General features: G+C 48.7%; 1 protein-coding gene across 1 annotated transcript in view; it reads left to right on the top strand.

Annotated features, from left to right (window-relative positions):
• Nucleotides 1-12,761, top strand: part of STAB2 (stabilin 2) — a 165,884-nt gene that overhangs the window by 32,007 nt on the left and 121,116 nt on the right. Inside the window, exons 8-11 of the mRNA XM_075552708.1 lie at nucleotides 301-497; nucleotides 2,782-2,915; nucleotides 9,202-9,335; nucleotides 10,987-11,069. Coding sequence (XP_075408823.1) covers nucleotides 301-497; nucleotides 2,782-2,915; nucleotides 9,202-9,335; nucleotides 10,987-11,069 — 548 coding nt within the window. The remainder of the gene's footprint in view (nucleotides 1-300; nucleotides 498-2,781; nucleotides 2,916-9,201; nucleotides 9,336-10,986; nucleotides 11,070-12,761) is intronic.

The raw sequence follows: 12,761 nt of genomic DNA, 5'->3' as shown, positions 1-12,761 counted from the left end.
AGACCAACCCTGTAGGACAGTGGAGAGCTGCTGCTTTGGGTCCCTGAGGCTGTAAATCTCTATGGTACCAGAAAGTCTCAACTTTCTTCTGCAAAGTGACTGGTGGTTTTGAACTGCTGACGTTTTGGTTAGCAGCCCAACTTGAAACTCATGACCCCACCCGAGCTCTTGAGAGTGGTAAAGTGGGGTGAAAGAAATGTTTATTTTCTGTTGTGTTGCATCTGCGACTTTGACGCGCCATGATTTTCTATTCCATCCCTAAGTGTGGTGACTGTCCCTTGTCTGTCTTTGTCCCTCAAGCCATCAATCCATGTTTACAAAACATCTGCCACCCCCATGCTCGCTGTGCATACTTGGGACCCAATCGGCACAGCTGTACCTGTGAAGAAGGCTACCGTGGGGATGGCCAAGTGTGCTTACCAATAGACCCTTGCCAAGTGAACTTTGGAGAATGTCCTACCAAGTCAACTGTGTGCAAGTACGATGGGCCTGGACAGGTGAGTGCCCGAAGAGTGACTAGGAGAAATGGAACATCCACTGAAACTAACATGGTGCCGTTGGCGTCCCCACCCTCCCACTCGCTGTTCAGTGTCGGCTTGCTCTCCCAGGACTCGGGCTCCCCATGGCACACACACAGTGGCTGCATATCCCCCAGACTTCAGTCTGCCTCGGTTCCAATTCCTCCTCTGAACTCACGTGTTCTCGGCTTCCAGCGGAAGCTTAGCTGCTCTATGTTCTCTTCTTAGGAGCCCAGGTGGCACCATTGGCGTGGTGCTGGGCAGCAGTGCCACCTACCAGCTGCCCTGGCTGTTCTCAAGAAGGTTGACAGCCCAGAAACTCCACATCAGGTCGTTATGAGTCAGAACGGACTCAACAGCCATGGGCTTGGCTGGGTTTGGCCTGTTCTCTTCTATCACAGTCTATGACAAAATATGCCAAAAATAACCCAAGATAAGTTGCAAATAAACTGCTAATCACATCATGGGTTAATCCATGGCTAATGTTCCCTGCTATCTCTGATTCTCCTCGATTTCTTCTCAATTCAAAAGGGAATTTTTTTTCAGTGTTTTCTTTTAAATTTTATTGGGGCTCTTACAGCTCTTATAACAATCCATACATCAGTTGTATCAAGCACATTTGGACATATGTTGCCATCATCCTTTCAAAACATTTTCTGTCTACTTGAGCCCTTGGTATCAGTTCCTCTTTCTTAGAACAACAACCCAGGGGAAGAAAAAAAATGACCTGAAGAAATGGAAATGGATTAAATGTCAGGCAGCCCTGACAGGGTGTCAAGAGCAGGGAGCGTATTCAGGAAAGAGACACTGCCTCTGAAAGTCATTTCATGGCCTGGATTGCCCACCTGGACTTATTGTTTTATGTAAATAATAAAGCCATCAAGTCAATTTTCACTCATAATGACCTTATGTCGGTTTTTGAGAGGTATGGATTTTTATGGGAGCAGATAGCCTCATCTTTCCCCTGTGGGGCAGCTGGTAGGTTTGAACTGCTGTCCAACTCTGGTGGATTTCATCTGCTGATCTTGTGGTCAGCAGTCCAACCCTTATCCAAGAGTGCCACCAGGAAGTCAGCCCGATTGGGAGAGTCTTGCTGAGCAACCAGTTGAAAGAGCCCATTGCCTCATACCTCATCGAATCATCAAACATTGAGGGGGGCCTACTGCATCCATGGCAGCTCATTGAGCCTTAAGTGGAAGAGACCAACCTTCCAGAAGGACGATGTAGTGTGGGTGAGACAAAGGCTTTATTACACCACCCAAACACAGTCATGTATGCCCTGAAGTCTAGTCAGCCCCCCAGGGAGAACATTACTGAAGTTCCTGCAGAAAATCCTCCTATTACCCCCACCCGACGCCAAAGAGCAGAGAGCACTGCAGGGCGCGGAATTCTCACCCTCAACATGAAGCCCCACATGGAGAAGGGCATGTTACATCCCAGAACCAAGACTGTGTCAACCCACTGCCATCAAATCGGTTCCAACTCACAGCATCCCCATAGGACAGAGCAGAACTGCCCCTGTGGGTTTGAGGCAGGGGATCTATGGGAACAGAACGCTTCATCTTCCTCCCTCGGAGCGGCTGGTGGGTTCAAACCCCTGACTTTGAGTTTAGCAGCCCAACCCACTACACCCACAGGGCTCCTTCAGGTCTTGAGAATGAGATAAAAATTAAAATGGCTGTTGTTTCTTTAAAACGGGGCCCAAAGGCAGGTTTTCAAGGCCTAGAACCCTGCATTGCTCACACAGCAGCAATACATCTCACTGTTGCAGAGGCTGTCTCCCTGTCTGAGTCATAGTGAAGACTCCGGTGGACCAGCCTTCGTTGCGGAAGCTGCACAGCCCAGGACAACTTCCTTGGTCTCCAGCTGACAAATGCAGTAGCGCCACACTCTCCAGTTGGGACCTTCAAAAATGTCTCAGTGTCCCTGGGTTGAGACCCTTGGTTGAAAGTCACAGGTCAAGGTCAATGACATATCCATCTGAACCTCAGTCTCTGCTTGTAGACAACCTAACTAACACCAAGAATTATGGAGTCAGGAAGCCAAAGGTTAGACTGAAGAGTTAAATGTTGAAAACAAAATGTCTGAACTTCCCAAAAGATGGGATAGGTAATATCATTTCCACATTTGAGTGCTTAGATGATTTAGGGTAAATCTTTTAACCCACTGAGTTAGTCTTTACTACAGAATAAAACTATTAACTAAAGATAAATGTCAGCATAAGTGAGTAACAAAAGCCCTGTTTGTTTTTCTCTCCTTGAAGTCTCACTGTGAGTGTAAGGAACATTTCCAAAATTTTGTACCAGGAGTGGGGTGCAACATGACGGATATCTGTGAATCAAGTAACTCCTGTCACAAGAATGCGAACTGTACCACCATCGCACCAGGCCAAACAGAGTAAGTCTTTTCAGTTCCACATCATCTTTTCCAAGTGGATACAGGGTGGCCAGTCAATGCTGTAAGTACCTGACCGGTAGGAAATGTGCCTCATGCAGCCGTCTACCTCCATATAACATAGCACCATGACGGGAACATAGTGGGTTCTCAATAAATCTTTGTGTAACCCAATGAATCACTCAACAGTTACTTCCTTTATAACAGTCATTAGAATACTTTGGAATATTGGCCTGCAAGCCCTGGTCTGAAATAGTCGGAGTGTGAGAGAGGGAAACCACTGAGACAACAAATGTTTGTCCCAATGACCAGGCTTTGACCATCACCATATATGCCTGTTTCCTTGATCATGAACTATTACCTGTCAGTGATACAAAACAAGACTAGAGAAAGCATAGGAGGGGTATTTCCTGGACTCTGGGCTTGAGATGGTCTGTGAATAAAGATACTTATATGAAAATTCCTGAGATAGAGGCAGCATGTGTGGTAGAAAGGAGAGGAAATTGGGAGGTTAAAGATCTGAGGGGAGTGGGGAGAGATAGACGAGTTGAGACTGATGGTTTCCTACGACTGTTGTCCTGAGATAGCAAACTTTGAATCACGACTAACTTCAAGGTCACCTTTAACTAAACAACAAATTGGCTCAAATGAATACCACCCTCAGTTCTGTGCTCCTTGAAAAGATCACTGAGATGTGACCAAACAGCAACAGTTACTTCAAAATAATGATGAGAATAAGAAAAGGCAGGGGAACACGAAGAATGGAAACAGGAAGAGAAAAAAAACAGAGGGAAATAAGGAGACCGTTCATGCAATTTGAAGAATGTAACCAATATCACTGAACAATTGGTATGGAAATTATTGAATGAGAACTTAAACGCCTATGTAAGCCTACACTGAACACACACAAAGCTCTGGGTTAGTTCCCACCCAAAACAAAAAACTCATTGCCATAGGGCTGATTCTGACTCATCACAACCTTGTAGGACCAAGTAGCCCCGCCCTTGTGGGTTTCTGAGAATGTACCTCTTTGAAGAAGCCGGAAGTCTCACCTTTCTCCCATAGATCACCTAATGGTTTCAAATTGCTGACCTTGCAGTTAGCAACCCAACACATGACCACACACCCAAAAAACAAACCCACTGCCACCAAAGCAATTTGAATGCATAGCAACCCTATGTGAGTAAGTAGCACTGCCTCAGTAATTCCAACGCTGGGATGTTTTGCAGAAGCAGACTGTCTCCCCTTTCTCCCATTGAATGGCTGGTGGGTTCAAACTGCCAGCCTTTCAGTTCCCAGCCAAGTGCTTTAATCACTAGGCCACCATGTCTCCTCCATGAATCCCTCGCATACCTCCAAAGTGCAAGACCTTGAGAAAGTGACGCCATCTCTCCGACCTCAGTTTCTCCATCAATAAAAGGGGCAAACTAATATCTACCTCAGAGGGTTGTTGTGAGGATTTTGTAAGAGAGCGTTTCTGAAGCCGCACACAGTTGTCGTCCAGACGCTGTGTCGTAAGATGTGGGGTGGCCTGTTTTCAGTTGCGGCAGTTCGAGCCCAAGGTTAGAACCCAAGTCTTGGTACCCATTTTGCCTTCCCAAAAAAACCTACCTCCACGGAGCTGTCCGGGTGCTTTTTCTAGAATACACATTCAACTGCGTTTTCCTCGCTTGACATCCTCTGGATGCCCACGTGCAGGAAGAACTACAACCTGCTTTACTTTGCATTGAGGACCCTACTTGGGCTAACACTAGCGTTTTCTTGACATCCCTCAGAAAGCACAGCCTTGGCTTTAGTGCTGTTGGATGACGTGAGGGAGATGAGCTGATATTGCTGAGATGAGCTGCCAGGACTGAGGGACCCTTACAACAGGCCAAAACGAATGTAACGGCCAAGGCCTGAATCACTCACTGCAACCACATACGCAAGAGCTCAGACCTGTGTCCCCTTGTCCCATGCTTCCCCAGGAATGATCCCTCACACAGGGTCAGATGGATCATCTCACTGCAGAAGGATCCTCGTTCCAAAGGCTCCTGCAGTTTCATGGACCTTGGGTGGTGGGGAAGAGTTGAGGAGGGAGGTCTAGTAGTGAGGAAGTATGAGAACTGAGCATGGGGAAGTCCTAAGTTCTCTTCTGTCCTCTGATACTGAGGCTGCAGCGGAGGCCCTGAGGAAGGCCTTTGAGGATGTCTATAGTGTACCCTCTCCTCTAGCACCACTATGATTTAGCATTAACTCAGTGGTTCTCAACCTTCCTAAGGCCGTGACCCTTTCATACAGATCCTCATGTTGTGGTGACCCCCCCCCAACCATAAAATTATTTTTGTTGCTACTTCATAACTGTAATTTTGCTACTGTTATGGATCAGGCAACCCCTGGGAAAGGGTCGTTCAACCCCCAAATGAGTCGTGACCCACAGGTTGAGAACCACTGCATTAACTCGATGGCTGTAAATTTGATTGCTTTATCTAATAGGAACCAGTAGCCATGGTATTTTCAATCACCTCATAGTCATACAAAAGCTACACTAAGCAGATTGAAAAAAAGAATTGGCACCTCTGAATTGGCACTATGTTGGTGAAGACTCTTAATAAGCAAACAAATTTGTCTTGGGAGAAAGATAGCCAGAATGTTCCTTAAACGTGAGGCTGCCAGGACTACATCTCACACTGCGAGCATATGATCAGGAGGGGTCGGTCCCTGGAGAAGAGCGCCACACTCAGTAAAGTCCAGAGCCAGTGAACACAGAGACCATCCTCCATGAGTGGCTTCCACAAGGAGCTCAGAGAAGCAAAGGTGACAACGGCACCAGGCTGGGCAGCATCCCTGTGTTGTGCATAGGATCTCTACCCTTCAGAACCAACTAGACGGTGCCTAACAACAGAAAATAATATGTAGGCACCTAGTTAACCTATGTTTCAGTCTGCCGTCGGGTTTCCATGAGTCAGAACCGACTCACCAGCACCTGGCAGCAATGGGCAACAACTCCTGCCCAGAGTTGTGACACCCAAAAATATCTTCAGACAGTATCAAACCTACCCCTGAGTGAGAGCCACGGCTGCTTCACAACCCGGAAGAGTCCATCAGCAGAAACTGTCCCAGTCCTTGGTTCCAGGATGAAAGCTTCAATCGTTATCCTCCAATCATTAGCTGAAATGTTACTTTCTCCGAGAAGCCTTCCCTGATTTCTTGAGACAAAGGTCTTCCTCCCTGCTCCCGCGGCTTCCCACTTCATGGTGTCACTTACGATGGAACCTAATGTTCTGTGGGTGGACTTGGCCTCCTTCTAGATCACCAGCACCTCTTGTTCCTGCTGTTGTCACCATCCTGGTTGCCATGGCCATCAGCATCTGCCACCTATTGAGTTTTCCTGGGTCTGACAGTGGATTCGCTGTCTTCCTGCATTTGCCTTCTATAGACCACCCGTTTTACAGATGAGGAAACTGGAGCTCAAGGAGGCGAAGTGACTTGATCAAACCTTTTGTCGTGGAATCCTTCCAAATCATAGCAGCTCAGTATGAGGCGGTATAACTGCCCCAGGTGGGTTCCAAGACAAATCTTGGTGAAAGCACACTGCCATGTCTTTCTCCATTAGATGGTGGCTTCAAACCACCAATCTCTTGGTTAGCAATCAATCATGTTAACCACGGAGCCTCCTCAGTGGCCTTATGATGATTAGATTTCAGGTCCATCTCCAGCATGTGAGGTCAGAAAGTGCAGTGTACCTGTATTATCATCTTTGTAGCACTCTGACCTAGCACCAACAACAAACAAAACCACCTCACTGCTCTCGGATCAATTGACTCAGAGCGACCCTAAAGGATAGCGTAGAACTGCCACCGTGGGTTTCTAAGACTGTCGTTACATGAGTAGAAAACCTTGTCTTTTTCTCAGCGCTGCTGGTGGCTTTGAACTACTGACCTTGTGGTTAGTAACCGAACGCCTAACCCAGTATGCCACCAAGGGAAAACCGAGTCAAGCTCATTGTCATTAAGCAGATTGTGACTCCTGGTGAACCTGTAGGGCAGAATAGAACTGTCCCCATAGAGTTCAGTGGCTGGATTGTTTATGGAAGCAGATTGCCATATCTTTCTCAGAAGGGTGACAAACTTTTGGTTAGTTGCCAGGCGTAACTATGGCATCACCAGGGCCCTAGAAGTGGAAGAGGATGTAGTGAGTAATCAGTTCACCATCAGTCACTGTCCTGGTACCGGGCATATATGCTGTTAAGGTTCCAGGAGATTGTCCCAGCCAGCAGCAGAGACATCGTCCAGAGGTTACTTTGGTGGAGAGGAGTAAAATCGGTACTAGTAGGAAGCTCTGGCAGCACTCTGCCTCTCTGGGGAGAATCAAGTGATCAGAACTGCTGGGAGCAGATCAACCCTGAGCTGTCGAATGTGGGATGAGAGGGCATTCCTGATGAAACTGACAGCTAGAAAAGGCCGCCACAAGTTAGAAACGCAGCTGGAATTTGCAGTGGCAAGCAGAAGGACAGATGCGGGACGGAGGGGGAGCAGGATCACTTTGCTGGGTGATCGTGGTACACTAAGCACTCACCCCTGATCCTGAATATGATCTGTGTCATTGAGCGTTTCTTGCACAGGCACCAGGCACTCTGTTTGGCAGTTGTGCATCCTGTTGATTTGAGGAGGTCTCAAACTAAGGTATCACCACAGTCGTGCAGCCTATAGATTTAAGGTCTCAAATGAACAGAACCATCGGTTAGAAAGTCATGGCAGCAGGCCAGGTAGGCAAGGGGTGATGAAACCCTGAAATCTTTATTAAACCAACTGGTTGAAAAGACAGCTCCTTGCTATGGGGCCATATTTAGGAACACAGCAAGATTAATAAGTGCACACTCATTCTTTGGAATACTCTCCCAAGCATGAGTCGTATCTGTAGTACGGTCCACCCACACAGCAGCACAGTAACACAGAAGCAGCCACGGCGCAGCGTCGGCTTCCCCTGAGATGATCTCCTCCTAGGCGGTGGCTGAGGTCTCACCTGTCTCCAGGCTCCAGAGGGCGGTCGATTTCCTCAGCCCCTTGTCCATTGCAGCCAGCTGTCAGATCATTTTTGGTAGATGGCAGTGATGTGCTGGAACCAGAAATGATAGAGTCCCAAGACGGGTGGGCTGAGGAGCGCATGCTCAAGACTTTCGCCAGCGGTTGGCTTCCAGTTGGTTGTTTGAAACTGGTTATGGCAGGAGTGCTTACACCATGAGAATTAGCCAGCTTTACAAATCAGGTCTTCTCCCGACTGCCCTCGGTATCCTGGTGACTAAACATAGCGCACAATCATTGGGTAGAGCGTGGGAGGAAGACTGGGCTTTCTACTCCTATAAACAGTCACTGTTGCAGAAACCCACAGGGGGTCACTATGAGTCAGCATTGACTCGATGGCAATGAGTCTATTGGGTAGAGCCATTGATGAACCCATAAGTGGCATCATCAAGGTACACCCTCAGGCAGATTAGATGGGGAAGCACACTGAGCAGGGCAGGGTCACGGTGGGGGTGACACCACGCTGCCAGGAGAGCACACAATACGGGGGGAGGCTGCTCTGCAGTGTGGGATGAGACGGTGCAACCCAGGAAGGCTTCCTGAAGGAGGCATCCACTGAGCAGTGATCTGAGTGGTTAAGTGGTCTGCCCCTAACTAGGAAAAGGAGAGGAAAGCGTAAGACTACACCTTGGCCATTGAAGGCTAACCCCAACAATATATTCTGTTGGGTGCCCTGCAGCGACTCCCAGGGGGCCACATTTATACAGTGCAACCTATAGGAGCCCAGCTCAGCAGAGTGGAGGTCCCCTTCTTCTAGGCCTTGCAGATTCTCAGCCTTTGACTGGGGGCTTGCTATCATCTTAGTTTGGAGCTTCCCTTCGCTGGCAAACTTCCATCTTACACAAGTTATGGCTTTTGCAAGGTTTGCTGTAGAAACCCCCGAGGGTGCATGGTCCCTTGAACACACTGCAAAAAAAAAAATGCCAAGACAAAAAAGAATATGGTGGTGGGCGGGGGTTGGGGCTGAGCGGGGGTGCAGAATCTCTTGTGTCTTTGGCAACGTACTCCTTAGTAAATGTACCTTTCTTGAGAAATATACCGCTTCTGGGGAGTGATCACTGGTGGTGGCATCTGTCCTCTCCTGACCTAGGTCCCGATCCTACTCGGGGCCTCATTTTCTCCATCTGTAAAATGGAGGCATTGGCCTGGATGGTCTCAGACCCACCCTGAGCTGAACATCCCATAGGCCAAAGCCCCCTGAGCATGTGTTTTCACCCTCTCTTCAGATGCACCTGCCAGAAAGGCTACGTGGGAGACGGCTCGACCTGTTATGGGAACCTCCTGGCACGACTCAGGGACTTAAACACTGAACCCAGAGGAAAATGGCAGGGAAGACTGACCTCTTTCCTCTCTCTCTTGGGTATGTATCTCGGGGTGCAGTTTTCTACCTGAGGGGCAGACTTCCATCCTTAAAAGGGTGGGCAGGACAGCAAGACTTGTCTCTGGGGATTAACCCTTTTAGGGAAGGTCCACGGGACTGGGAGGGAAAGGCCGGGCAGGTGTTTCCAAGGAAATAAGAAGCAGTCAGCACCAAAAGATCCAGCAAAGCAGGAATTCACACGGGGAGCTGCTGATGTGAGGAGCTTAGTAGGTCCAGCTCCATGGCCTTCTAGGTGTGGTCAGAGGTTAACAAGGGCTACTGGAATCGAGTGTGGTGAAGACCCTGAGACAGTACTCACACTCCTCCATGATGGTGCTATTTGGATTTGGGAGATACTCAGTCTTCGCTGGGTGTGGTCATCTCACATATGTTGGGATGGTTAGCATCCCTGCCTCCCCCCCACCTCCACCCCCCACCCCCCGCCCAGCCACCACTTGCCTACAGTGACCTGGTCTCCCTGTTCCCTAGACAATGTGACCAGCCTCAGAAACCCCCACACATTTCCACATGCCCTCTAGGGTTCTTTATAACCACACCTCCTTGAGAAGGGAGTAGTAGAGCTGATCACAGGCCCTGGGCAGGACATTCCGTAAAGCACAGAGTGGGGCCAATCAGCAGAAAATAAAGACTTGGCCAATCCGCAGGAGGCTTAAGACATCAGCATTTAGAAATTTACCACTCACCCACACTGATTTTCCAGAAAGATCAGAGAGAGGGGGGCGTGAATGTCAGCCATGGTTTGATGCTATGTTCTCTGCATGAATCTTAAGATATATCCTGCCAGAAGCCAGGCATTACTGCCCATGTGTCAGGCTGCCCAGAGCCATCTTAAGGGACTGTGAGACTATCAAGCAGGCACAAACAGAAGTGCCAATGTCCTTTGCAAACCGGGCCTCCAAACATTTTCCTGGACAAACCTTTCACCTTTCCTGTTTACTTGTTGCCCGCGCAGTCTGCCTCTGATGGGAAAGCACAGCCCCCAGCCTGATGGCCCAGTGCCCACACCCCCCGCCCCGTAGGGTGACGGCAGCAGGACCAGCTACATCATCTGTGGGGAACAGTGCAAAATAAAGGGGTAGGACCCATGGCCCAAACATGATGCAGCATTTCAAGACACAGCGGCAGAGCATGAAACCGAGCGCGGGACCCTTCTAAGCCAGGCTTAGGTGGAAATGAGGGCAACATCCTTGTTCAAGGAGATAAGAGCCCAAATTTGAGCACAGGGCCAAATGCCTCCTGGGACTGTCAGAGAGCTTTGTCATGTGTCCCTCACAGAACGGCACAACTCAATAGGACCCTGGAGGTAAGACCATGGTGAAAATCCAGCACTTGGGATTCACAGCAAGCTTCCCAGCTGACAAAGTCCCCTCATGGATCTATTAAAAGAGAGGCGCTTTGATTCAAAAGGCATTGGTGCACCAGTCAGGAGGCAAGGGTCTGCTTTTGCTCCACCCCAGTGTTCACCAAAGTGCTCACCACCATCCACTGGTGGGGCAGGGGGGCGGGGGGGGGGGGTTGTTGCTGGATGATGAGCTACAGTTCAAATGTTTCTAAGTATCAGAGTAATAAGTTTGAGAGCCTGTGCCACTGACTCCGTTGGTGCTTTTCTTTGTGCCTTTCGACACGGAAGACAAAGTTTATGCCTGGCCACTGAGCAACCTGGGACCGTTCACTCTACTGGTGCCGACAGACAAAGGCCTGAAAGGATTCAATGTGAGTACTTCAACAATTGTGCTTGCGCATACCAGGACAGCCAGAGCAAGGGGCTAATCCAGCAAAGCTCGGGGAGTGGGGGGGGGAGCACGGCAAGCTGTCATGGGAAGTGGGAAGTCCCTCCCCTGGAAAAACGAAGTCTGCTCATGAGAGGGATGGTGATTTCTTTGATACAAGTATTTGTGGTGAAATACACTATCCTTAAAAAAAAGCACACCAATCCTCAGTGCTCAGCTCAATGGGTCATACCTGGGCACCCAGCTAGATAAGCACCCTGAAACCCCCTGGGCCCCTGGGCCCCTTCCCAATCTTGACCCTCTCCAAGTATACTGATTACAGGTTTTTAACGTGTGATGACTAAGATTGGCAGAATGTACAGCCTCCGCATCCTGCAAGAATTGTCAAACGAGCATAGGAGTTAGGGGGTGTTTCCTAAGAGTATCATCCAGGGGCACAGTGGCAGGAAAAACTAGAACATCTTCATCCCTAAAGTGGGTCTCTAAGTCCTTGTGAGCAGCTGTGACTTGAGATCATGTCACCCAGTGGGAATGAAGATGCCTAATACCTGGTAGATGGGTCTTCTTACTGCAATGGTATCAATGAAATCGTCGTGTTTGGTTTTAATGCAGCTGATAGACATATCGGGGTGTGTGTGTGTGTGTGTGTGTGTGTGTGTGTGTGTGTGTGTGTGTGTGTGTTGAACTGATTTATCTTCATGCAGGATATTTTGTGATGCTCATTCTCGCTGTGTGGGGTAAACCCCAGCATTCTGGCTGGCTTGCTCTAATATACCACCAGTACTAATCCACCTGAAATGAATCTATCATCAATCCTCAGTGAGACCTTCACAGCTCCCCTCTTGGGATGCCTCCCAGCTAGGCCCTTTGCATGTGGTTCCTTGTCTAAAACATAGGTTACGTTTACACAGTCCCTGGAGGACACCAAAGATGGAAGGTTGGAGGCTACCCAGAAGCACCTGAGAAGAAAGGTCTGGGAATCTACATCCAAATATCAGCCATTGAAAATCCTAAGTGCTTAACCCTTGTGCCACCAAGGCTCCTTATTTTTTTTTAAGTTTACCCAGAGTTAATAAAAAGCATCTGCTGATTGGTTGTTAACTATATAAAACCAAGCTCACTGCCATCAATTCGATTCTGATTCAGAGCTTCCCTGTGGGGCAGAGCAGCATTGCCCCTGTGGGTTTCTGAGGATTTAACTCTTGACAAGAGTAGAAAGCCTCATCTCTCCACCACAGAGCAGTTGGTGGTTTGGAACTACTGACCTTATGGTTAGCAACCCAATGCATAACCCACTATGCTGCCAGAACTCCTCTAATCGAAACAAAATACAGCTTTCGCTCAGTGGGTTTTTTAAATCTTTGCCATTCAAAAGAACCATCCATCCAACCGAGGGGCTGTTGTCAGGTAACTACAGAGTTCACTCCCATCTGCTCCTTGGGTTCAAGACAGACGTCTTAGGGCCGCTTGCCCCTTCCTTTATTCCCTGACACCAAAGGAGCTTCGGCCATGGATAGATAGCAGACCCTGCATCGCTCCACCTCTTGAGAGCCCCACTCCTTTAAGACCTGCCCCAGGGGGCTATCCACAGGGAGAATGCTCTTGCATCCCACAGGATCCAGATCCCTAGCTGGCTGGCACTAGCCAGACCAAGGGAGCACGTTCTCTTTTCTTA

This window comes from Tenrec ecaudatus, chromosome 6 (assembly GCF_050624435.1).
Source record: "Tenrec ecaudatus isolate mTenEca1 chromosome 6, mTenEca1.hap1, whole genome shotgun sequence".
In the NCBI taxonomy this organism is placed as follows: domain Eukaryota; kingdom Metazoa; phylum Chordata; class Mammalia; order Afrosoricida; family Tenrecidae; genus Tenrec; species Tenrec ecaudatus.
This window is presented reverse-complemented; position numbering and strand designations above follow the sequence as displayed.